The sequence below is a fragment of the Poecilia reticulata genome, linkage group LG3, assembly GCF_000633615.1.
Source record: "Poecilia reticulata strain Guanapo linkage group LG3, Guppy_female_1.0+MT, whole genome shotgun sequence".
NCBI classification, from domain to species: Eukaryota; Metazoa; Chordata; class Actinopteri; order Cyprinodontiformes; family Poeciliidae; genus Poecilia; species Poecilia reticulata.
Window position 1 is genome coordinate 13130692 of NC_024333.1, and position 27582 is coordinate 13158273.

At 35.7% G+C, this 27582-nt stretch overlaps 2 protein-coding genes across 3 annotated transcripts in view; both read right to left on the bottom strand.

Moving 5' to 3' along the window:
- Nucleotides 1–2872: 2872 nt before the first annotated feature.
- arl6 (ARF like GTPase 6) lies at nt 2873–8173 on the bottom strand. 2 transcript variants are annotated; one of them, XM_008404352.2, is made up of 9 exons: nt 7974–8173; nt 6492–6640; nt 6179–6240; nt 5940–6008; nt 5764–5858; nt 5291–5420; nt 5019–5074; nt 3777–3789; nt 2873–3490 (listed from the first exon to the last, which is right to left on the bottom strand). In XM_008404352.2, exons 2-9 carry the CDS (start codon nt 6609–6611, stop codon nt 3457–3459), a joined length of 579 nt encoding a protein of 192 aa, XP_008402574.1. In that variant the 5' UTR covers nt 6612–6640; nt 7974–8173; the 3' UTR covers nt 2873–3456. The 2 variants fall into 2 exon arrangements, with proteins under 2 accessions (XP_008402574.1, XP_008402575.1); XM_008404353.2 differs by lacking the exon at nt 3777–3789 and having other exon boundaries at nt 7974–8172.
- A 422-nt stretch (nt 8174–8595) lies between these two features.
- LOC103461943 (ephrin type-A receptor 6-like) overlaps nt 8596–27582 on the bottom strand; it is a 65467-nt gene continuing 46480 nt past the window's right edge. The window contains exons 9-20 of the mRNA XM_008404351.2: nt 19833–19957; nt 19497–19659; nt 17995–18100; nt 16906–16973; nt 12619–12744; nt 11766–11951; nt 11475–11536; nt 11148–11357; nt 10918–11067; nt 10611–10804; nt 9847–9996; nt 8596–9394 (exon numbers count right to left, since the gene is read on the bottom strand). Coding sequence (XP_008402573.1) covers nt 9280–9394; nt 9847–9996; nt 10611–10804; nt 10918–11067; nt 11148–11357; nt 11475–11536; nt 11766–11951; nt 12619–12744; nt 16906–16973; nt 17995–18100; nt 19497–19659; nt 19833–19957 — 1655 coding nt within the window. The 3' untranslated portion in view covers nt 8596–9279. The remainder of the gene's footprint in view (nt 9395–9846; nt 9997–10610; nt 10805–10917; nt 11068–11147; nt 11358–11474; nt 11537–11765; nt 11952–12618; nt 12745–16905; nt 16974–17994; nt 18101–19496; nt 19660–19832; nt 19958–27582) is intronic.

Here is a 27582-nt window from a genome sequence, read left to right on the forward strand (position 1 = left end):
GCAACAGGAGGGGGAAAAAAAACTGTCTTGGAGAAGATGCTTATTCGTCATGGTAAATGGTGGCAAATGAGCAGGAAACAGCACCATGGAGAGAGACCAGAATATGTAAAACAGGTTATTCAGGTTGGGCCATAAGTTTCCATACATAGGAGAATGTAAAATGTATATTACTTTTATATTTCAGATACCCAAGAAGATGCGTTTGACAAAAGAGCAAAGAATTGAAATTATACTGATGGTTGTCGCCATCGGGAAGCAGTCGCATGGTTGCACGAAACTTTAACAGAAAACATGGACCGAGCATCTCAACGACACTGTGGGAAAACTTATTTGGAAGTTTCAGAAAAGTGGAAATGTTTCAGATGAACCACGAAGTGGTCCAAGACGTGCAGCGATTACACAGAGTCCCACAAAGATAAAAACGGTTGTCATAAAATGTTTATATCTTTTCTATGTATGTAAACTTATGACCCACCCTGTATTTGGGAGTTATGATACAGGACATCTATGTTGATATTTCATGTTACTTGTATACATCATTAAAGACTATATTACATATGGACATTTAGATCAAAGCTTTTACAACAAAAATATTCACGTAGATGAAAAATAAAATAGATTTGAGCTTTATGTTTATAAATATTAAGCTTTTCTTAGTTTGTCACTAATTCCAAAACTATCGAAATGAAGCCTTAACTCATGTTTCTAGTAAGCAGTTAATACGCACAGTAATAAAACATCCTGCAATGGCAAACTGTGTGGCCGCATATTTAAAATCTATTACCAACATTACATGCGTTACATACAAACCAGCTTTTGGATCAAAATAAAAGGAAATGCGATAACATTTGAGTGCCGAATGATTCTGGGAAATATTTATGCCAAAAATTAAAAGATCCGGCAGACAGCTGGAAAATCTGCTAACGGCATGTTGGACAGATGGTTGGTGCAGAACCTTGAGGCACTTTTAAATCAAACACTGAATCTTAACTTTGGCATTCGTGTGATTGGTTCATATCAAGAATCCCATTAGACATAATGTACATGCCTAGTGCATTTCTGAGCACAACTATTGTAAAAAATATATATATATATATATATATATATATTGTGTTCCAGTTTTATAGAAAACATTTCAACATCTGTAACTTCACTGATTACATTCAACCAAATAATGTGTTCAGAGTCACAGGACTGGAGGTTTAATGAGCAGCTGTTGCTGGCAGCTCACAAGATCTCTAAAAAAAAAGCCTGAATAAAAGGAAGAGAGATGGAATATTTGGGATAACATCTGAATATATGAACATTACATGTGAACATGGAGAAATGTTGGGTTTCCACAAAATTTATTATTTGAAAATTAAAACACAGAATGGAATAAAATAGAAACAGGCCTTTGAAAAATGCAGTTTCAGCAAATAGTCTACAAATGATATCAGTTTAAAATATAAAACATTATTAATCAAGGACAGTTGACCTACAGAAATGATCTGAGATCTCTACAAGATACTGACTAAACTCTTTACAGCAAGTCAAGACATTTTACAATCACAGAAATATTACAAATCCACATGGTTTCCACTGTGAGAGTAAGCAGGAGTTTTCTTGATTTGGTTGTTTCACAGACGAAGCGCTGAAGAAAAAAACATTGCCTGCTGATTTACGACACTAAAATGTACACCAGCTTTTCACAACAAAAACAGCATCAGACTGTCAGCTATAACATTTTAAATAACTAACATAAATTAAAACATATTTTGCGATGCTTTCCTGACAACTATCACAGACTTTTTAGCATATGTTCCCTATCTATCTAAACAAATTTATAAGAGTTTGGTAACAGTTTAGAGGATGTTCTATGTGTGTGAGAACGGGTGATTGATTGAATGTAGCATGAAGAGCTTTGGGGTTCTCTGAACTTTATCTGCTATACAACATAACACATCTACCATTATGTTTTACAAACACCTCAAGTTTTGTCGAGGTTCTTAAGGTTACATTTCTTCAATATGATTGTTACTGAAACAGCAATCTCCATCTGCACCATTTCAGTTACATGTCATTCACGTTAAGGAAAACATCTTTGACAGACTACAAGCTGTAATCAGTTAAATAAAGTCTTGCTTCAGGAACAGTTACTTTCTGAGTTGTTGCAGGAAGACATTAAAAATGATGAAGAAGTTGTTTCTGTTTGGTTTTCGCTGCTAAACATTATTTAGCCACAATTCACAAACCTTTGACAGAGCATAGATAAAGGATTAAAATAAAGACATTTGTTGATTTTAATTTAGTGCATTAAAGTCAAAATAAAGCCTTTGTAGCTGCCGCTTTTAAATCAGAGCTTAGTTGTACGTTTTTCCTTCTATCTATCTATCTATCTATCTATCTATCTATCTATCTATCTATCTATCTATCTATCTATCTATCTATCTATCTATCTATCTATCTATCTATCTNTATCTATCTATCTATCTATCTATCTATCTATCTATCTATCTATCTATCTATCTATCTATCTATCTATCTATCTATCTATCTATCTATCTATCTATAATACTGATTAATTCTAATCAAAAAAGGCTTAAAAACACAGAAAACATTTTTAGAAACCAGGGCTGAAATAGCATATGTTAACATGGACGAAACAAGCTGCTTTTATGGCAAGCTCTAGGTCAGTCTATATAAAAAGATCAAAGCCTTAAAAAAACAAACAACAACAACAAAAAAGAAATCTTTTGTATAGACTGTAATTTTATGCTTTCTGGCCTGCCTTTGATTCATTGAAGTACTGAGAGTAAACTGAAAGCAGCCTTTTTGAATGATTACTTCTTGTTCATTAGAAATGGAATCAAGCCAAAAAAAGAACAGTGGCTGGAATTTAGCTTCGCAGAGGCTTGTTTTGACTTATATTTGCAGTTTTCACCTACTTGTTTCACATCTGTATATATACTGACTTAATATTTGTATATGATCATTACAGCTAACTATGTCGTATTAGATTTCTATTTTTATAATTTTTTTTTGTTTATTATCCTAGAGAAACTTTGCTTAAAATTGAGCATCTCCATTCTAAATTATCTGCAGTGAGGACAAAATGCCTGTTATTAGTGTAAGCATAAAACAGCCAATGAAGTTTTGGAAAAGGCAGGAATCTGAACACATTTTGCCTCTTTCTTCTTCTGATTCCCAATGATTTTACAATAAAGTAAATTTTACCAAAATAACATTGCATCTTAACAAATCTTAAAAATGTTATAGGAAGCATTTATCAAGTTCACCTGCTGATTTTTGTGCACTTCTCTTACCAAGACTTGCTTTTTGGACATTTGCATTTCTTGCTTTAACACGTATATGTAATCAGAAACAGCATCTACGTCAAGTGGTGCCTCAAAAACAGCAAAACAATTATTTAAAAAAATATCTGCGAGTAATGGTGATTATTCTGGTGGTTGCTCCTCATGCGCTCATGTTTTCATTGCTTTGATTTGATCTAGAAAAGGAGGAAAAGGGTTATTCAGCAAAATATAACACATATGTATATTAATAACAGACAGATATGTCTCTTTGAATTCTCAGGATTACCAAAAGAAAACTGGACAAAGAACGGTCAAGACGAAGAGTTTACATGGGTAGGTTTCTAGCTTAAATACATTGCACAGGTGGCTTCATGTAAACTCACCTGCTTAGGATACAACAACATGGGGAAGGGAACCAGTTATAAATCCTAAACAACTACAATTCAACAACAGTAGTATTAAAAAGCAACCAGTACTCACTGTATAATTTGATCTATGGAAGGATTTGAATGAGGGCATTAAACATAACAGAAAAAAAAAAAAGAAAAAAAAAAGACATGGACATTCTTGTACAATGACACATATTTGTTATGAACATGCTTTGGAAAAGTAACTGTCTTGATAAGAGATAAAGACATCTTGAAATTCTAGATATCTATAGGTCAAGAAAGCAATGAGAAAATGGCAGAAACAAAGACACTTCAATAAATAGTAAGATAAAAACGATGTAATAATCCTCATTCACATCACTGCTCCCCGTTATTGAGGTTAGAACTATACGTCTCATTGGTTTATCTCTTCCTCAACCCACAACTCCACCTACTTAACCTGAGGTTATAACCATTTCTTAACAGAACTCTAACAAGGTTGGAAAAAGTAAGAGTGGAGTATTAATGTGGACAGGAAACTAATCTGAACAGCTGCAGTTACATTAGAAAATAGGCATTAACAGCAGTGGTGGGTTAATTTGTTATTAGAACAGCTGCTTCGAATAAATTGGCAGTCTGGTATATTAAAAAACCAAATAAATAAAAGCACTTCCCAAACTTTCTAACTCTGTTCTGTGTATGAAAACCAGCTGTGAGAAGTTTTTCCTCAGCTTTGGAGCCCAATTAGCCTGATCATTGCCTTTCTACGCAATTCTACTTGATAATCATCTGCCTTCAGTGATCCACTGGGATTTCTCCCATTGAGCTGGATTTCTCTGGTTGATGTTTAACCTTACCAGTCAAGAAAACAGAAGGAGGAGTTGTGACTGTAGCTTGGTAATGACAACGAAGGAAGTGAATGAAGCCATTCAGTTCTTGTTGGTCAAACTTTCAAATTTTGAGGAATTTAAGTTGGAGCAAGAACAATGAACAAGCCACTGTATTGCTGGAAAATATGCCGTGGCACTACTTCCCAAACGTGGCAAACGTGGCTAACGTTTGTCACAGCCAAACGTTAGCCACTGGGTAAAATCAGATCCAATATTTTAAAACTTCAACAGAGTCTAACCTCGCCACCCCCCCCCAAAAAAAAAACAAAAAACATGTGGAATATGACCAAATATGTGTGGTTGTTACTTTATTAGATTTTGAATGCTATTCTGGTGTCAAATTGACTAAAAAGTAATCAGGTAAGAATAAAGTAGATAGCAAAGTAAACTTCATATTAATCTAGGGGGGAAAAAAACAATAATACAGAACTTTAGTCTTCAATTATGCACATTAGGTCTCTCACCTTGCAGCCAGTCGACTCCTTCTTGTAAACCTTCTCCTCTGATCGCATCAGTGGCACTGGAAAACAACAAATGTGTTCTGAAAAACAAAAACCTGCATCCACCCAGGCTTTTCTACCAACCATGCAGAAAAAAAAAAAACAATCCCAAAAAATGTTACAAGAGTATATGACTGGTTCTATACACTCCTGTGGTTTAATAGTTATGTTAGATTATTAGTAGTAGTGTACAGTTTATGAGACAAGTACTTCAAAGAGTTTTAATCTGTTCATACCAGATGTACCAGGGCTTGTCTTTGATGTTCTCCAAACAGAGCAGCTGTGAGACCTTGACAGAAGACAGAGCATCTCTGACATCCATCTTGTTAGCAAAGAAAAGGATGGGGATCCTCCTGTGTTTAATATCTGCAGCAAAAACGGTGAGTAAAGTGTAAACAACCTACAGTTGTGATGGTGAATGATAAAGAACAATATTCTGACACCATTGCTTAATATTTGACACAATATTGCTCAATATGTGTTCTGCAAAGTGGTTCACTGTGTTTCTCACTCGTGGAATACTTTGTTTTCCATCCACACACACATACATGCATAACAAAAATAAAACGGGTTTGGAGTCATTGATGTTTGTGTCTTCAATGACTGTGGTTTATAAAATATAAACCAAAAATCTGTATTCATACTTGTATGAATTAAACATAGAACAGTATAAAAAAAAAACTGTGCAGACAGATCAGAAAGAGCTTACCGGGATGATTCAATAATGTTTCCAATTCTTCTTTGGCTACAACCATTCTTAGCTTGTCTGCACTATCAATGACAAATATGATAGCCTGCCCTTCCCTGAGAAGAGAGCAATGGGAATAAAATGTCTATGTATATCACCAAAAAAGGCAAAAGTCCAGACTGTATGTGTGTACTCACTTGTAGTAATGTTCCCAAAGATTCCTGTATCTGCCTTGACCGGACATGTCAAAGACGGTAAATGAAAGACTGGAGAACAGAAAAAAAATCATCAAATAAATAAATAAATAAAGTTGGAAACCTAAAAGTAATCACATGGAGCACATATCCTATCACTTAGCAGACGAAATGTTCAAATCAAAACAAGGTGGTAAAACAATAAGACATTTAATTTTTACTATATGGCATTAAGTATCTACCTGGATGTCTTGAACTTCTCTATACTGAAGCCAATTGTTGGAACAATGTCTTGCACCTGGGCCTAAAAGAAAGAGATTGGGGAATGAGGAATGGCTCAAAGAAAAGCTCACACAGGCAATGTTCATTTTATTTTCATGTAAGAAAGGATTTTTGTTTTTTACTTAATTGCATTGTAAATAATGTTGTGCAACAGCCGATCAACATAACTGCAGGACAACACATTTAAAACACAAAAAGGACATGCACAGCATATATGTCAGTGTGAGGTGTATTAAATACAAGTGCACAAATTTCACTGGATCATTCACTTACATTGGAAGGCTTGAGTTTGTTGATGATGGTGGTTTTGCCACTGTTGTCCAGGCCCAGGCAGAGCACATTCACCTCCTTCTTTAAGCCCAGCCATCCGACCAACTTGTCAAATAGTCCCATTGGCTAGCAAGCAACCATCAGCTGTGAGCCTTCAATGAAAACAAAAAAAGCAAAAGTTAGTAGGTTAAAATTACAAATAAGAAGAGGTAAGGAACAGAAAGGAAATCTATAATAGACACAAGTTGATCACACTTTCAGAGCAGTAATGGTGATATCAGTTTTAATGAACTTATATTTTTCTCTTCTCTTTTTTGTTTTCAGCCATTATTAGGCACCTTTCCCTCTTGAGACCTTTAGTATCTCAAACACTGAGGTTTAAATAAGATGCAGGTGGGTAGCGTCCATCCAACAGGCTAAATATATTCATGCTTTGAAGAAAATGGATGCATGGCTACTAAAATATTATAGCATATTATATTCACTACTTTATAAGAGTCCTATTCAACTACCAAGATGCACAAAAACTGAATTAATATAGGACTTTTCCATTCATAACGGCTACTAAACGCCTACATTCACCCAGTCACACTTTAAGCATGGAAGTTGTCTAATTTTGATATTACAATCATTGACCTGCAACCAGCTCTGATTAAAATTAACACGTACTGAGCAAGTGCATAAAAAGGTGCATCACACTAATCTGGTTGCTAGCTAAAATGTTTTAAGGAAAACTATAGCCTCTTTTAAGTTTAGAAAAGCCCAGTGTATCCTAAAACAGAGCAAAGATCAATGAGGAACAGAAATTCCTTTCATGCAGCGAAATTAACTAAAAATCGAGAAATCTCTGGTAAATCTCTGGTAATGTCCATATCCCTCAATTAGCTGAACCATTCAGGAACTATGGTCATGGTGCTAAGTCTCTTTCACACAAAAATATCAAGCAGAGCAAAATAATGTTTTGATTAATAATGAATGTACATGGAATTCGTTTATTTTAAATAGCAACCAGGTTATTTTCTATGAACATCAAACTGTGACATTTAACACCCAATTGTAAATCTATATCAAATTGTGATCATATCAGTGATAAAAAAAAAGAATATAAGAGCATTATCTACACCCAGTGTAGTTAATGCACAGTGTATCCTGTCGCAGATAGGTGTTTGGTGGTTCTAACCAGATTTGGTCGCATTTACTACACGCTAACAGCTATTTAATCTCTGTCACGATAGTCGCTAGCAAGCCACTGCTAACCGTTAGCTGTTTGAAAGTTAACTACTTCAGTCATTTCAATACAACATAGACAGAACTTTCCGTGGTCTTTCTAAAAAAAAAATTCACAACATATTTCCACTCTTAAATAATCCAAATGTAGTTATGCAATTGTAGCGAAGACCAACACCGCGGTTAGCCTAGCTACGATATCGCTAACGTTAGCCCGTATTATCCTGTCGCAGATTGTTAAGTAGAGCTGTAACTTACCTGTAATTCGCCCGTGCTATGTTGCTAATATTGGATCAGCTAGTGCAGTCCCAGTCTTTGTATTTCACTAACTGATGTTTCATTCATTTCTCTGCTGCTCTCTCATACTACATAGAATAAAAATATAACTGGATATTTACACTACGTTGCTGGGAGACCAACGTCTTGCCGCTAGGTTGTATCACCGGGGCAACGGAAGACGTTTTCTACGTCAGCCGCACAGGGGTCTACCGTGATTGGTCATTGTGTTGCTCGGCAACGATTGGTCTGCTCCGCGGTGATTGGTTGTTACGGTGGTAGTGGCGTAATCATATCTATGGATAGACGTGTAATAATGTTTGGCAAACCCAAAATTTAAAACCTTTAATCGTAATGATTATAAAGGAGTAAATTGAGTGTTATTACTTATTGCCGGTTTGTTATTTTTAAAAATGACCATGTACTTATCACCATATGACCTTCAAGTGTCTGTTTAGATACCTGATAAGACTTCATGCCTTGAGACTGTTCACATGAAGATGATTGTCTACAGGCGCTTAAAGCTTCCCGTTTATTGTTGCGCATTAACCACAAAACCAGCGTGGCACAAAGATGTTTTTTAGAGTTTGAGCAAAAAGCAGCATTAAAATATAGTTGTTTATTAAGGAAGAAACTTACAGAATAAAACATACAACTTTCACAAGACTTTTTTGTACAAGACATACTGCATTATCATAAGGAGAGAACATACATTTCTAAAAATTGTTTGACATTCAGTGGTCTTCAGTTCAAAAATCATTGTGGAACTTTTTTTGTTGTTGTTTAAAACCAGTTGGAAATCTTAGAACCACATTATTTCTCATAAATCACCAGATGGTATACAGTATATCCTGTATACTGTATACCACCTCTCCTCATCTTCCCTGGTCATGAGGTAACTGACTTGACACCTTTCAAAGTCAATAGAAACCATTGGATTGTCACTTGGAAAGATAAGAGGTATTGGTGAACACTTGAATAGACACTAGAGACATGAAGTCCTAAATTCAAGTGAATTCTAGTACTTGCTGAGATAATAAAAAGACCCGGTTTGGCCAATGCTGACAGAGGTTGATTGTTGTGGAAGCTGTCCGAAGAGATGATAGTTGGGATTATGAGTGCAACTTATCTGGACAGCCGTGGGTCTAGTACCAAGACCCCTCCCTCATGAGCAGCATGTGATACTGGCAACACCTAACAGTCCAGTGTTTGTGCAATTGGTTGGATGATGATGCCAAGGATCGGCAGCTGGATGTGCAAAAACACAGTCTGGTTTTGTGAAATGGTCTCAAACTTGAAATCCACTCTGATGGATGTGATGAAGTTGCAGTCGAAGAGACTGTATGCTGCTTATGATTCTCCTCTGGTGGCCAATCAAACAAACTCCAATGCGTTTGATGTCCCTGAAGAGGAGAAGGAGAATTATCTGGTTTTACATAGCAGAATTCAACAAAGCTTTTGCTTGTACAGAAACTTGAACTTTAAGAGCTGAAATCAAGGGAAGTTGAAGAAAGGTTGGTCTAAAAAGTTTACATATTTAGCATAGCAGGATTAATGTAATAAAAACAAACATCAAAATTAAATTGTATATAAAAATATTAAGGATCCTGAAAATGTGATGAAGTTGTATAATTAGCTACTCTTAATGTGAACTGAAACTAAGCTGCCATACATATTTATTTGGCATGTCAAAAACAATGACCTTTGTACATGCCTTCTCATATACAGCACTCTGCACACTCCACACAGTTCTTGATGCAATGCTTTGACAGTGTTCCCATTTTTCTTTGAGTTTAATGCAATTCTTTCTTCTATTTGTGTGTAGCATCACTCCTTATAATTTAGCTCCACTTACTCTATACTCATAGTTGCAATAGAATCCAGTGTAGTGTATCCTGCTGCAAGGAAGTTGCTCTTATACTGGCTCATTTTGATGGAGTCTAGCCAGTCGCCGATAGAGATGAAAAGAGGGTAGTCTGGCATCTCCTCAGGAGAGTCTGAAAAACTGAGAAGACAAACAGCATATTAGCTGATACAAAGTCAAGTTGGCATGCCAACAAACTGAATGATTTTATTTGGCTAGTTAATAGTGCAAAGTAAATTATTTTTTAAAAAACAAAATACACTTTAGAAATGCTACTCTTCTTTCACTGAGGTATGGGATGTACTATATTTTTGATTTTTTTTTCACTTATGAAAATACATTTCAATTATTATTAATAAAGGTCAAAAGTAAACTAAAAAATAACTACTTTTTGTAAAAGTGTAATTGTCATTTTTGCTATTAGGGCTACACTAAGAAAATAAAAAATAATATTACAAGAATAAAGTCATAGCATTATGAGAATAAAGTCATGGTATTGTGACTTTATTCAAAAAATATTATGACTTTATTCTCATATTATTTCCACTTTATTCACATATGACTTTATTCTTGTAATATTATGACATTTATTCTCATAATACAACCTTATTATCATAGTATTATAACTTTATTCTCAAAATTTTATGACTATTCTCGTAATTTATTGTTTTATTTTTTTTAGTACGGTTGTAATACTTCGTCTTTGTTTGTGGTTTGGATGCAGTCACGGACATTTATAATAAACTGACATTTACCTTAGAGCGTCATTGACCAGAGTCAGCATACTACTGGGATTAATCATGAGTTTGTCAAGGAAAGAAACCACATTGTTAAAGCTTGGGCGTTGGCTGGACTCCTTCTGCCAGCAGTGCAGCATCAACTGGTGTAGGGCCACAGGACAGCCAATTGGTGCTGGCAGACGATACCCTTCTTCAATTGATAAAATAACCTAAGAGAAATGTCAGCAAAAAACAACTACTGGATTAGATGTTTTTATTGTTAAAATGACATCATTTTGATAATCTTGGAGCTTTGATTGATTGTATGTAAACAGAAACTTACATCTTGATTGGACATTTCCCAGTAGGGCCGTTCACCATATGACATCACCTCCCACATAACAATGGCATAGCTCCATATGTCACTAGCTGAAGAAAACTTTCCATAAGCAATAGCCTCTGGCGCTGTCCAGCGTATCGGTATTTTTCCTCCCTGATTCAAAGAAACACAGAATCATCCTCAGAGTTTGTTTTACCATAAAATCATTTTGGAGCTGCCATTTCCGCACTCACTGTAGCTGTGTAAGCGGATTCAGAGTCATCTTCAAGGATCCTCGACATGCCAAAATCTGACACCTTGCACACCAAGTTTTCATCCACCAAGATGTTGCGAGCAGCCAGGTCCCTGTGAACATAACCCATGTCTGAAAGGTATATCATGCCGACTGCAATGCCACGCAGCATGCCAATCAGCTGGAGCACAGTGAACTGGCCCTCACGGGTCTGGAGTTTGGAGATGCAGACAACAGAGAAAACAAGATAAATAAGTAAGTGTTTTTTTTTTTTCCTGTATTTGATGTACAAATAAATATCTGAATAATAAAAAAAAACTCTCAATACCCGCAGGAAAGCGTCAAGCGCTCCATTTTCCATGTACTCCACTACTATCATCACCGGTCTACCTGAAAGAATGGAGAAAAGTACTTGTGTGAAACGATTTGAAAGGTGCAAGCAGAAAACAAAAGGGGATTGGATTTTAAAAGCGAGCCTCTATTGAAAGGTGATTACAAATAAACATAAGTAGACTGCTGGTAAGATATATAAAATATCCGAAGATAATATAACCATTGTTTTTTTTTTGTTTAAGAATAAAATACAATGGTTTTACACAAAAAAATTAATTCAGCTCACTCTTAGTGACAACTCCCTCCAGCCTGATGATGTTAGAGTTGTTGAACTGTCCTATGATGGAGGCCTCGCGCAGAAACTCCCGTCTCTGCTCTTCCATATAGCCACCTTTAAGAGTCTTTATTGCCACAGCAACGTCCTTTCTTCCAGGAATACGCAGGCGCCCACTACACACCTCTCCAAACTCACCTGTTAAGACAAATCAAGACTAACTCCTATGTACTGAATCAGACTCTTTAGTAATGTATTATAGTTATTTTCCTTCTGGTATTAACATATGAACTCTTCATACTGGGCTTTAGCAGACACAACTTTACATTACTAAGGTAATAAAAAATATTTGATTAAATGTTTCTTGTAAAACTGTAACAGAACTTTGTCATTTCGCCTTTATCCTGAATTTTGGTAATTGCGCTTCTTGTCCACTAGATGGAGACTGTGTGACAGGAAATCAAACGGCAGCAACCCTCGGTATTTAGTGCAGGGACCATTTGTTAGTTTAATGAAAAGTGTTGATTGAGGTCCGCAGTTTCAACTTTTCATGTCTAAGCCACAAAACCATAAATTTCCTTAAAAACAGCTGCAATTAGACACCATATAAACCTTCAATGACAAGTTTATAGTATTAATCATTAATTTTTACTATCTTCCTTGACATAAAATGAGATCATGTCTCTTTCTCAAGTGCCCAATAATAATAACTGAGACAGCTTAGGCAGACTTGTGTAATATTTTTACAAAACAGCACCTAAGTTAAGGTGACACCACACTTTGAAAATGCTCTCAAACTTCCAGGCACTGTGTATAAATTCACAAATTACAGCAATCTACTGATAAGGATTAGTAATAATCTCACCAGCACCAATCACTCTGTCAATACATATGTACGAGGGGTCTATCTCCTTTGCGAATTCTTCCACAGCCTGTGTTGGGTCTTCATATGTGTCTGGGTCCACGTACGTCTTTATTCCAGAAAATGGGACTGATACATAAAAGACATACATGAACATCACAACATATTAGATATTTCTTTCAAACTTTCCATGGATGTTTTTCATGGAAATGTTGGTATGTAAAAAAAATATGCAATATATACACGCAAAGTAGAGACATTCTGTAGTAACACAGGAACACTTACATGAGCGGCACATCATATTTCATTCTTTAATCAATCTATTAATGTGTGTTTAAATCACAAGCTGACAACTGTTTTTTGATTCTGTTTCAGCAAATGTACTTTTGATATTGATATTTATACATCATGAGCTTCTTTGTTTTGTGTCCACTTTCTACTAGAGTTTTTCATTTGCACTGTCTTCACATTAAAATATATACAGTAACTATCACACATTTGTACACTTCAATTACTTTTTAAAAATCTTATAGATACATATCTTTTAATTTGGCTCAAAACAAGGCTCCCTGTTTTGAGCCTTGGGTTAGTTTCAGTATATATTTTTTTTATCACACAGAGCAGTATGTGCCAAATCTTGAACCTTAAGATCTTCCAACAACCTTCAACATCTAATGTAGAAAACTAATCAAATATTGGCTTATAGCAGCTCACAACTCTTCATTATACGTGGGCTAATTTTTCTTAAGAGACAAGGCTTTTTCAACCTAGACATCTTTTTTCCAACACTGTTACTTGTTTCTATGATCTTTTAACTTTGCTGTATTTCTGTCAAGAGATGGGAAAAAAAACTGTGGAATAAATATGAAGTATGAAGGTGAGAAAAATCCCCAAAGTTATAACCCCAATACTATAGGCGGCCAGACTCCAGCAACCTGCTGTTTGGGCGAGCCTTGGGATGCTGCTGCAGAGCCGGGTGGATGATGACTGGCACAAACACTAACTAGAAGGAGACCATGGGACACCTCTAGCAGGAGAGGTTGAGACAAAATGTACTTTATAGCTTTGTCAGCTCACATTGCAGAAAGTTGAAAGATTTGTTTGAGACAGATTCAAGTCTGGAGTCTGAATTGCACCTCTGTCTCTGGGGTGTCTGTAGAAGACGAAGAAGAAGAAGAATCTGTTTTTTACTAGTTTGTTGAGCCTGCTGGCACTACCTGCCTGAGCCTCCAGTAACAAAACCAGGAAAAAACAAGCAAGGAAATACCAGAGAAGACAAGAATTACAGCTATCAAAATAACATTAAATCCTTTCAGGGATTTCAGCAAACACGTGGAAACAGTATCATTCCAGTTTCTGAGCTAAATGTAGTTTTTAATATAGAGCTATCCATCTGTCTATTGTTGCGCCTATCCAGCAGTCATGGGGCGCTGGGCTACACCCTGGACAGGTCGTGCCACATCACAGTAGGTTAGCATATATCTAATTCATCTGCAGATTAACTCTACCACAACAATTTATAATTCGATTAAAAAAGTATCTACTTGCAAAAACATTTAGCAATTAAGACACAAAATAAATAAATTTTGGTATAACCTTCTAACTAGGACTTGTTAGCTATAGCTTAAATAAAATGATATAAAAGTATACAATAACTTATATGCCATGCTTTATAATTTGTGGGTTATTCTTTGAGAAATTTAAAGTGCCAACTGCAAAAAAAAAAAAGCATAACCATACAACAAATAAAATGTTTGCCTTCAACAATGCATTATATTTAATGTGCCAAAATGAGTCTAAATCAGCCTACATAATCATAGATGTGCAATAACTGATGAAAGGCCTCGCCTTTATGCAATTAACAAATTAGTCAATACATTTAGATAACTTGAATTTTTGAAATTATTGTCAACCAAGAAGAAAAAAAAAACAGTTTATTTTTTATTCAATAAGAGAAAAAAATCTGAACACAGACAATAATCGTAAGCTCAAACAGAAACTGTGGTAGGTTAACGCAACAGCAGAGCAGATCTGTGAATATATTGGTTAATTCCATGTGTTGTAGCATTAATCTTCACTGTCCTCCTTGTTTGTTCCAGATCAATCAAATGTCTCGCCATACGGCCCAAACAAGACAGAACAGCTTTCTCAAGAGTCTGACTAGCCCCCCACCCCGATGGAATCAAATTGAAACTCCACAGCACAAATGGCTTCAGTATAACACGGAGGATCACTTAGTTCCCAAAGAAAGATACATTGTTCCTTCAGGGAAATCAATAACTCACAGTTATCTGTAATTTTACCCCCATAATATGGGCAGTGCAGCAATTCTCAAAGGAAAGAGCGTATTTTGTAAAAATCCAATAAAAGGAGTTTACTATGATGTTTGAAAGGCAGGAAAAAGACAGAAGCTCTGCAAAGCGGATCTGTCTCATTGCAGTTTTCTTGGATATGTTTCTAAATTAACTATACAAGGCACGTACTGCAACTGATGCAATTTGCATTTCATTTTGTAATATTTCAAACTCCACTTTGTGACAATCTGAAAGTGAGTTGGATTTGTTCTGCCTTTCTACGCTACTAAATGCTGTTCATCTGATGTATCCTTGGGTCATTTGCCCATTTTGCTAATGTGTTCCTTCACATTCAGATTTCCTTTTTCCTCAGATTTTTCTCTGATTCTGTAAGGTGAACAAAGGCAGCCGCTGATCAATTCTCTTTGTTCTTCAGTCACTTAACTTTCTCGGACTATAAACCAACATGTCTTTCTCAAATTGTATGCCAAGACTCACATTTAAACTTATTTTGCCAGCCTTCTTAGAGCTAATCAACTCCTGCTTCCATCAATATTGTTATTTTTAGAGATATAATTCTGATTATCACTGGAAATTACACAAATGACGTTTGAGAAATTCAGCCATTTTCTCAAGGATTCTGAATAAATTCAGTTTATTTTTTTCTTGTAAGAAGTAATTCCTTCAAGCCTTTTGAGACTGACTGTATCCTTTTCTCCTTAACTGTCAATGCTATCTCAAAAAATATTTTCAACTAAAATGTCACTCAGCTCCTAACAACCATTGTATTTCTTTCCAATATTGTAACTTTTGCCAACAAATGATCCTTGAAAGAAGGGATTGTGGTTTCAGAATAACTTAAAATATATATTTCTGATTCACTTATATTTCAACAAACAGAGACAACATGTATTAAAGGATACGCTTTCATTACATGCTAAATCTAACAGCAACATTTCCCATTTCTGCACTCAGATATTATAAATATCTCTCAAACCCATATCCTCATAGAGAAATGCACAAATATTGCACATTTGTAGTGGTAACAGTTCAAAGAAGACATCATTGCCTCCTTTAAATAACTTTGACTGTATAAGCTGGTAATATTTGCATGTAAATATTAATTTAAATATGAACCTTTTAACAACTTCAACGAACCCGTCTTTCCTTGCAGAAATTCAACGTGATCTTTTACAAATAGTCTTTATGGGTGGAACAGACAAAACTCCATTCCTCCATTTAGATGAAAATCTACAACAACACCGTTCCGTTTTCTTTAATTGAAAATATTGTGCATATAGTTTTTAAAAATGTAAATATGAAAATATTTAAATCATAAATATTTTTCTCATGAGTAAGTGTCCACAGTCCTTGGTACAAAGCACCCAAATTCAATCAGTTTGCTGTTTGTGAGCTCTGCCACAAGAACATCCAAAAGAAATAAGTGATGTAACCTTCATGCTGTCATTCTGTTAGCTGGGACAACCAGGCAGAGTTACGGTCTGGGTTCTCTGACAGTGCAAATCGGGTCTGTGGGACCAAAATGGTAGACCAGAGACACCACAGCCTTCTTTCATTCAGCCACATGACATTGATTGTATCAAGCCCTGTCTAGGTTAAATTTGAGGAGGGCAGGTTTGAGTGTGAAGAACAGGGGGAGAGCAGTAGGAGAGAATATTTATGCATGAGGAACTCAGAGTCCAGAAAGACAGCTTTGAGGCAGGACAAATTTGCAAGCAAGCATGGTTTTTTAATGAGAGGACGGACGTTTGAGATGAGTGCAAATAAGAGCACCTGCTTTTAAAATGAAAACGGATGCTCTAGATAAAGAATGCATCTTTTCCAAACGAGACTCGCTAGTACAAGTTTATGTGAAAATTAAAGGTTCTGGGAGCTGGTTACTATACTAACCAGTGTGAGGCAAACTAAGAATAAAAAACACACTTGTGCAAGGGAAAGAGAGAAAGAGAACAAAACACAACTTTATATACAGTACCATGTCCACTGTGGAAACGAGTTCTTTTATCTTCTGACTTCATCCTGGCTTTAATGTATCCCTGACACCTGCACAGAAGAACCAAATGAACAAAAGTGTTACCGTTTCAGAACCACATAGTTAAATTGCTAATACAGCTGAAAATTAGAGACATGCGAGACTAAATAGAATAAGAATATATTCTAAATAGAATATTCCTTATTTGGTATAAATTGATACAAAATAAGCAATAAAACTAAAGGAGGCACTTATTTTTAAGTAAAAGTGGAAACTTGCTCTTTGAAAATATCATGATTTAAAATGCAGCAGGACTTTTTTTTTATTGCTGTAAGCATATATTTAAATAGTTTTACCATACTTTTATTGAGTCACTGATGCTTAAATAAAATGCAGCAAAATCAAATATAATGGATTGTAAAGGTCATTTTCATGCTATACGTTTTCTGACACCTACTCATAAAAACTGGTACTGAATCTCTCCCAGAGCACAAAGCCCAACAAAACAGCTTTCGTTCCTATCTGGTTAGTGATACACACTGAAACAGAAATGTCACCATAAATGTTTTAAAACTCAAATACAATGTATTTCAGGTGAAATTGGAATGGACATTTTAGTGACAACAGTCAGGAACAAAGGTTAGAATATGTCTTTCACCATTTGTGAAAGACATATTCTCAGATAGTTCAGATAGTTTCAGTTTACATCACTGACCAGAGGTAAACTGAATAGATAGTGATTAGAACTGCAGTTGTGATTTTTTTTTTTTTGTGTTAATTTTTATAGTTTTTTTTTTTTTTACGCGAGCTTCTAAAGGTAAATCCCTGTTAACGAGAGGTGAACAGACAACAACAGTCTGGGCAAACCTGTGGAGGTTAATGGAATGGAGCAAACTGCTGGTACGTGTGTTACATGCTGGGTAATTAGGCAGAAAATGGGTTCAGCCATTTGGAAAATAAGAGTGTCTGCTCAGTGGCAAAAAAAAGAGTCCATTAACAGATTTCTGAAGCATTACTTTGTAGAGTTGGAGAAGGAATGGTGTTTGTGCAGAACGGCACAGGGATGAGCAGTCGAAAACGAAGAAGACTCACCGTCCTGTGATGAGGAGGAAGAGGGTGAGGATGACCAGAAGGGAGAAGCCGCCAACAGAAGCTGTGACAACAACCAGAACCTGACCCTGATCAGCAATGTCTGGATCTACAGAAGGTGAGAGGAAAGCAAGAGGTGACGATGGAAAAATGAACAAACCGTTTCCTAGCACAACACACAAAAAAAATTAAATATCATGAAAAAAGTTCAAAATTTTGTCACTTATTTCAGGAAGTGAAAGTTAAATATTGTGTTGATTTATTTACACCTAAACTGAAATATTTATAACCTTGTAGCTTATAATAGAAACCCAATATTCAAAAAGTCTTAGATAATTTGAATAATAAATAAGACTAATTATAATTGGATATTTTAAACATAAGCCTCATTTCAGAAATAAAACAGTGAACTAACGCCAGCAGATGTTATGGCAACCAGAACCAACACTATCTGTGGAAACTTCACTCTGGACTTTAAACAACATGGATTCTGTGCCTCTCCACTCTCTCTCCAAACTCTCTGACCTTGATTTCCAAATACAACGCCAACTTTCCTTTCTCCTTAGCCCCTGTAAGATACCTCTGATGTTCCCTATTTGTAACTCATGAATCGGCATCATCTTTGCATATCAGTTCCTGATATCCAGCCTCGGGTGACTCCTTATAAAGCTCCTTAACATTCTCAAATGGCTCTTAAGGTTGTGGTCATCCCCGTTACTGGTGAACCGTTTTGTATGACTTTTCTTCCTTCCACTCAACCTTCAATGAATAGCCCACATCTTTCACAGTGTTCACATTTTTTTAGCTTTACTTGTACATACCCAGGCTGTCTTCTCCTTTCTATAGTTTTTATTTTTATTTGTATCTCTACTGGTGGATAATAGCTGATCTTTAATTCAGCTGCAGTTGTTGACAGAAATCCTCAAGGCAGCTTCTGTCAATTTAAGGTGCTCTGGCTATGATAGATAGCAGTACAGTTTGTAGATCATTGCATTGATTTGATCACTTCCCAGAGGAGAAGCTGCAACAGCAAACATTCAACAAAGTGTAATCTTACAATTAACATAAAAAAACATGTTCAGATGCAGTTGCTAGAAATAGACTTTCCAGACAGTTGGTGTAAAAAAAATATATATATATATAAAAACAATTATGAAAATCTCAAAAATGATATGTTTGACGGTTATTGTCTAAACTTCTGAAGAGTCATATTATATAATATTATTATACTATATTATTATATTATATCATATTATATTTCCAGCAAAATCAAAAGGAATTTTGAAGGAGTTTTGGGCTTGTGGCATAGCTAACAGCTGAACAACAGTAATTAGTTTTATTGATCTCCGGCAAAGAAAGACCACAAATTTCTATAAGGATTTAGCTGATGATAATAATTTGAGCATCTAATGGATTGCTTGAAAAGTGTGCGACTTGAAAACATGCCATCTTTCTACCTCAGACCGAGCCTTTATGAACACAAACTCCAACATCCACCCTCATACCCTCAGGTGCAGTTGCAAACTCAAAGTTGGGGCTGTAAGCTGTGTAGCCGGCTGAAGTACGAGCCCGCACATGGAAGACGTAAAGGGTCGAGGGTCTGAGGCCTGTGACTACCACCCTGGTGGATTTGGTCCGGGTTGACGAGTAGCTCAGCTGCTCCTGCTCCTGATGGGCGTGAACAGATAACAAGTAAATGCTAAACAAGAATTAGATAACTGGGTTGTACTCCTGCGTGTTATCAGAGACCAAGACACATCTTTTTTAAATCTGAATATCTTTAAAATCAGACGAGGTGAAAGCAAAAGTGATAAAGTATCACTGATATTTAATAATTTTACCTTTTCATAGTATTTGACTTCATAGTCCACAATGTCTGAAGGTGGCTGTTCTACTTCTGACCAGGAGAGGGCGATGCTGTTGTGGGTGGCCCAGTCTTCCCTTACTATTCCCACGAAGGCAGGACCTAAGTCAAGGCAGAAAAGAAGAAAAGAAGGGATTTCAGAGAATTGAAATATTACATGAAAGAAAAAAAAACTGAAGAAATGCTCCTTAGTCTTAACAAGTTTGGAGTTGACTCAAGAAGAGTCTTTCTTAATAGATTATGTAGAAACTAATGATCTAAAAGAGTTCATGTCATCAGAACACAGTTACACTCACTAAATAAAACCGTTTCAGACTTCTAAGAGGTAAAATAGCACAATGAGAAGGTAAAGTAGTGATTTTTTTAGAAATGCCATGTCCTGTAGATCATCACTTCAAAACTTGCAGTAGAAAATCTTTATAAACGATTTTTTATAAAAGTGATGTAACGACTTCAAAGCAATTTACCAGATTTCAAGAAAAGCTAAAAGTAAAAATAGACCAACAAGCAGTTATTTTACCACCAAACTCTTGTATAATATGCAGAGTCAAAGCAGGAAAGTATTTTTCCCATATCCCCACACATACATTTTCATTTTCAACAGCATTTTCAGCATGCAAAAGGATTCTACAGACATGATAAAATCATCAATCAGAAGTTCAAATATTTACCACCAATTATCCTCAGAGGTGCAGCAGTCAGATTCAACAAACTAATAGATCTCTGTTGCTGAGCTTACTGTTTGAAGGATTATCACTGGAATACTAATTCAGGACCAGACATGTTTCCTAAAGGGTTCTCGCGCTCAGAGAAGCGGATAACCTGGTCCAGACAGATGGCTGCAGACTCAGAGTGGACGGGGCTCCTAAAGACTGCGACATGTCGCTACATTCATTCAGTTGTGCTTGTGTCGCAGACCCAACTTTCCCATCTTGTCATGAAGCCAAGATTTTCTCGGCTCAGACAGAACACTTCACAGTTCAGCAGCTCAAATACTCGCATTAAAAAAAAGCAGCAGAGAAGTAGAGCACGCCGAAAGCAGGAATCGAATGCTGACACTTGCAAAAATATGAGTTTTTCACCTAAGCATGCAAAAATTCTGTCTTTTGATACAAGTCTGGTTTTGTACAGTCGAAAACAGATTTTTATTTATAAGCTATAAAAGGTTACATAAACTTTTTTTTTTTATATACCCTCACTGTCTGACATTAAAACAGACTGGACTTTTCCTACTATCAGCCAATTAAAAAGACGGAAATTATTTCTATTTACTAAATGCCACAACAATTTCTCCAAAAGAGTAACGGCTCAAAAGTCAGATTCAAGCTTACAAATATATTCCAAGGTGAATACCTATATTTTAGGAGACAGGCTTGTGTATCCCTAAGAAAATATCCTAAAGAGGACTGGCAGCATTATGTTGTGGGGGTGTTTTGTTGCAAGTAAATAATAAAACTGAATAAGAAGTCTCTCTCATTCTGGTATATGGAAAAAAATAAATCATTTTCTTAATCCTAACAGACTTGAATTAAGAAGAAATCAGTTTTATGTAAAGTCAGACACTGAGAGAAAGAAAGGTTATCTTTTTTTCAGACAGTGTATGAAAATATTTGGTTTCAGCTAATCATGAGGTGAAAATGCTACGTTGTTCTAATTGGTATAAATGACAACAGGATCACATTCTGTCAAAAGCACAAACTCTTTTGACCCTTATTGCTGCTATTATTGACAAATGTAAAGGAATAATAATAATAATAATAATAATAATAATAATAATAATAATAATAATAATAATAATAATAATAATAATAATAATAATAATAATAATAATAAACATTTGTTTCACGACTCGCAGTTCAAAAGAAAACAAATTCAGTTTGCCGTTGTGTGACCAAATTATGTCTTTGAGAGTTAAATTAAAATATATTGTCCTGTCCTCTACATTTATTTTATAATTTCACGTTTCGAATTCTTGAAAATGAAACAGTGAATTTTTTTACTTCTGCATTGCCTAGGAAATCCACAAAACTTTAGCAGGGAATACAAAGGGTTAACTTTAACCCACAGAGGCAGAACATCCACATGCAGAAAGGAGGCTTTTCTTCACGTGGTGACAGTTTGTCAGCTTTCGTGATGGAGACGCATAATGCTTGGGCTCTGAGGCCTTCAGGGACTTATTGCATGAAATAATATGAGATTAATTCTTGTGATTTGGAGAGATCTGTTGAAAAATATCTTAAAAACTCACTAGCGCTCAGAAACTTTGAATAACAATTGAAAATTAGTTGTTAGTAGCTGTTAAAGCCACAAATGACATACGTAAACCATATAAGGGACATTACTATGCTGATTTTCTATGCATGCTCAGCATGCTTTTTGCATGCTGAGTGTGTTACTTAGGCTGAAAACCAACATAAAAAGAAAATCTTTTAGTGCATCAAGATAAAAATTTTTTTGAATATTTGAAAAAAAAAAAAACCATGCGCTCTTATGCAATAACCTATTTTAGTTTGGCACAAAGCAATCGCCTTTCAAGGTACCTCCATCTATGAGATTCTCTAGGAAAATAACTTTAATTTATTTACAGAACTCTCAGCCTAATGTAATAGAAAATCTGAAAACATGTGAAAATGGGTTAACCCTTAGCAGATGCTAAAAAAGATGAAGAAAACGAAGGAAAGGAAGCCAAGAGGAGAGAGTGAGAGTGAACAGGGAGAGCTGCAAAAAATCCCATGAGGTTGCATCTCCCCAGCATCTGAGCATAAAAATAGAAGACAGTTTTTTTTTTTTCCCAGAGCAGGGGGGTGAAAACAGAGGAGAATCAAGTGAAGGGAACGAGGGGGGGAAGCAAAGAGTGAGAATCCTCCACTGAATCAGGACACCAAAACAGTGGAAAACGTTCACGAGACCAGTTGTTCCACAAAAGGATAGATCACTCTAATGGGAGCAGCAGAGCAATAAAGTTTACAAGTCAAGATAATTTGCTAAGAATAAATTAGGTGCATTATGCATGTATAGTCACACTTTATCATTTCTAAAGTTTTATGCATCAGAACATAATAAAACTGAGCGGATTTTCACTGTGCACTGACATTATGTAAATCTAACATGTGAGATTCCACATTGGCTTTGTTTATTAAACAAAAGGAAAACAAAAAGTATGTCTCGTTTTCTGTATGAAATTATGAATCTCACATGGGTGAGTCTACTTTACAACATTTCACTGTTTGCATAATCCAATTAGGAAAGAGTTTCGTTACTCCTTTGACATACATGGCTCAAACCAAACATTCACTGACCGTCACAGACATAAAGTTTTTGTTCTTTTATAGAACCTGCAGACAATTTTGAACATGTCATTTTTCTATCGTAAAGCAAACAACAATCATGTGACACTTAGATTGCACAAAGGTGGATCATCTTTAGTTCACTAAGCATGTGACTTCTAAAAGAAAGTCACAGACATTCTTTAAGAAGAATGTTCACAGACGAAAGGATGCCGTCTGTGAACACCAATGTTCAATCATCAAACCTGATGATTGTGGATGACGCCGTTTCACAACAATGGACTTCAAATTGTTTGAAAAAGGCCTTGTAACTTTCAACAGATTGATGGACAGAACCGATGCTTCTCTTAGATCAATTGCTGATGCCCATCCTTCCTGGCATTGCGCTAAAACACATTTATTCACGCCAGACAAAATGTCTAGTTTAATAGACGGTTTTAGAGCTGCTAATGATAAATGAATGGCTTTCATTAGCACAACTTGGCTGCTGTTTAGCATTTCAAATGAGATGGAAGCAGCAAAGGTATGCTCAGGTTTTTACTGCATCTCCATTTTTTGGCTATGCTTTAGATTAATAAACAAAAACAGGTGGGTTCTCTCACATGGTTTTGCACGCTTATGGTTAGAGTCTAGTATGCTCTTTTAGATAATAATAAAAAAAGATTAACTGCACACTAAATGTTTCATTCCTTATTTTTTCTGCAGTGGGTATGGAAACATCTTGATGTGCAAATTGTCCTGCTGTTATGGAAAGTTTGCAGCCCACACAAAACGATCAGATCAACAGGTGATTTTTGATTGAATAAATAACACTCCTCAATAACAACACATCCAATTGTAGATAAAGAGAGAAAAGTTATTTGAATCTAAATAAATACTCTGTCATGCCTGAACAGAGTGTGAAAAAATATTTGAAATTTTGATTTCTATGGTTTTTGCTGCTTTGTCACACCTAAATGTTTCGTATTATCAAATGTATAGCAATACGCCAATATACGTGAAATATAAAAAAAATACTATTTATAATAATTACAATTATTGGGAGAAAACATATCCACACAGATCTAGTATTATGCAAAAAAAGTAATTGCATGCATTAATTAGCCCCTCATTAACGCTAAGTATAGTCTCTTTAGCCAAACCAATAAATATAAGGTGATCCTCCTCCTCCATTATTTAATTTATCAAACAGTTCAACTGTCCAAAATAATTATTGCTCATGATCATTAATAAAAATATATTCTGATGTTTTAATGTCATTAAATTAATATGTCCATGCATGAGTGTTAAAAAGAATGAATCAAATCTCACTAAATTATAAAGATTCCTTCCTACTAACAACATCTGTTTAATGTAAAGATCAAATAAATCATTCGAAGCCAGTTCATGTTTACTGACAAAGTATAAAACTTTAAGAATTCATCCTGGTAACAGTGCTTGGACATCTGCTCCAAAGACTCCCACTAACTTTACATCATGAAAGTACAGTTAGTGAAAGACTCAATAGTTTTTATATTATTTACCCTAAACAGTGCCTCTAAAAAGTATTCATACTCCAACATCAATGTATTTTATTGTAATTTTTGGTGATAGACCACAATAATACATTATAGTAATAAGAATAATATGTTTTTTTACATCTCTGTGAGGTGTGGGAGCCATAGGTTTTAAATGCCTTAGTGTAAAGACTTTGGAGTCAACTTTTGATGCAATTACAGCTGCAGGTTATTTGGGTTACTTCTTTACCATTTTTAGACATTTAGACTCAAAGTTTTTAATTACTCTTCTTTACAAAATAGATTAAACTCAGCAACTGAACGGATGCTGTCTGTGAACATCGGTGTTCAACCTTTGCCACTTTCCTATGGACCCACATATCCTCTAAATGAAAGAGTTCTGTTGTACATCTGCATCATTGCCGTGTTGTTTTCTCGGGTCTTTTTGCAGCCTGTAACATGTTAACTTGTAGGATTGCCTGGTTTTAGATTCATCTACCTTCCCAATAATTCAAACCACACTTCCTGTTGCTGCAGAATAAAAGCATACCACAGCCTGATGCTACCACCACAGTGCTTCTTTGTGAGGATGCTGTGCTCAAATCCAAGTCCAATGCTAATCTTAGTGATTTGTATTTGCTCAGAAGGATTTATTTTTGGTCTCATGTGATCAGGGGACTACCTTTGAAATGCCTACTTGGTCCTCTACAATCTTTAAACATACCTGAAACAAGCATGGCCTTTTTCTGGCCATTCCTCTCTAAAGGTACAGCAGTAGACCAATAGTGCTCCATTCAACACCATGGATGTCTTGGTTGCTACCTCAATCACTATTCAATCAATCTAGAGCAATAATCTCATTTTTTTATTAGGTCTGTTCTAAGCTTCAGTTTAACATTACCCCTGATTTATCTGGTGTTTTTCTTGATCTTAATTATGTTGTTTGTTCACTAATATTCTGTAACAAACCATTGAGGCTTTCCCAGAACAGCTCTACTACTAATGTGATCCAGGAAAGAAATTGTTTGTGCTCTGTTAAGTTCAGAGATATGAGAGTAAAAGGGGGGTCGGAGGGGGCGAACACAAATGCTCAACAAACCAGATCATATTTGTTCTGATATGCTTCATACAGAGGGGAGGCTACATTGGTGAATTCCTGTTGGTGCTGCACATTTCTGATCTGTGCAGCAAACCCCTTGCACCAATTTGCACTCACTTCTCTCTGTGCTTCTTCAAAGAGCGCTGCAGTGAAATAAGTGGGAGGAATCTTCAGTGACAAATGCTCTGCTGAGCAACAACTAGCCCACAGCGTGTTCTGGGCAGAGCGCAGCTCAGTCTTCATAAATAGAGAGATCATCCAGCTCTCCCAGCTCTGCGCCACTGCTTTGAGAAATGTCAGGATGACAGCTGACCGTCATTGGCCGGGAAGAGTCTTGGCTTACCGTAAAACTAGTTATGCAGCCACAGATGCACAAGCAGCTTGTAAAGTCTGTTGAGAATTAACAGCTTAACAGAGACGACTTTAATCTGATTAGTCTACGAAATCCAAAATATTGAATTATGTATTTTGCACGATGGATTACCTACAATATATGATACGAAGAGCTTTAGAGATCTAAAGTTAAGCAATAAAAATAATAATTATAGTGAGTATATGCAAAAAAATTTAAATCGGGTTTAAAGAACGAGATTTAAAGACACAGGGATAAAAAAAAGAAATGTGTATCTTGGTAGTAGGAGGAAAATGCTAGAAATCCAAGGATGGCACTGAGAAAATCTTTGGCAAACAATATGCATATCTGTAGGTGGTAATTGTGTGCAAATGTCATTTTTATGAATCTTGTTTGTTTACATATGTGCCTCGTTGTGCATGCATACAGTATGTCTGCTGAGGAAAAGCAGTTTGACAACTTAATCCAGCCTAAACATCCTAATAGGAACATCCCCACAGGCTGCCTCTTCTCCTCTGTGGAGATTACTTTGCATTCTGACATCCTCCCATCAGTCTAGCAGCTTTTGCCAGGGAGACTGGAATGCGGTGACACACATACAGCCGACATCTGCTTTTACAGAAAGATGAATGTTTTGCAGCATATCTACTCTAAAAGACAGCTTTATACATTATTGTTCTCTACGCATTAGAAGGCAATTAGGTAGAGACACAGTGGGGTGAAACTGACAAAATCTGTATTATCTTAGCACCAGCAAACTCTACATCAGCTTAAATCCCTTAGTCAAGCAATTAAATTAAAACCTACACGGCTGAATAAATGAAAGTTGGGTAAACATGACAATAAATTATTAGAAAAAGAATCATAAGATTAGCTTTTCCTATATGAAAACACAATCTAAATATGTCCAGAGGCTTAATTTATGACAGTGAAAAAACCCCCAATATTTTTCCAATTTATCAGATTTCTTTTTAAAAACATAATGACTTGATTATTTGTATTACATCTTACTTACTTGAGTCACGTAACAGCAAAATCACTCCCCTGCCCCCCTTTTTTCTACTTATGGATATTGCTATGGATTCATTTAGTGAAATTGCTGCAACATGAACTGGTGATGCATGTTTTGGAACAAACAGGTCCAGTGGCTTTCTGAGATTGTACTAATCAGGTCCTGAAGGATGGCATTTTTCCTGCCAGTAGGAACTTACTGATGGTATAACAACTGAACGGCACACCGTGCTGCAATGTTACTCGTTCAACAACATGCATTCACGGACAATTGAAACATGGCTTTATTTATTTTATTATTTATTTATCTAGGTTCAATTTTACAATTGCTTAATAAATTATAAGGTGGAGTTACTGGTATTCTGAAGTTTTGGAGGCCAAATTTCAGTTTAAAAAATATATGTATATATATTTTCTCAAGCCCTTGTAAAAATTACAGAGGCACTTCTAGGTAGTCAACTGGAAGTAATAAAAGGAGACTA

Coding starts and splice junctions, on each gene's coding strand:
- arl6 (XM_008404352.2), bottom strand. CDS start 6,611: ATGGGACTATTTGACAAGTTGGTCGGATGGCTGGGCTTAAAGAAGGAG. Junction 5,859..5,939: donor CTTTGGGAACATTACTACAA/GTGAGTACACAC, acceptor CTCTCTTCTCAG/GGAAGGGCAGGCTATCATAT. Junction 5,075..5,290: donor GACAAGCCCTGGTACATCTG/GTATGAACAGAT, acceptor GTTGTTTTCCAG/TGCCACTGATGCGATCAGAG.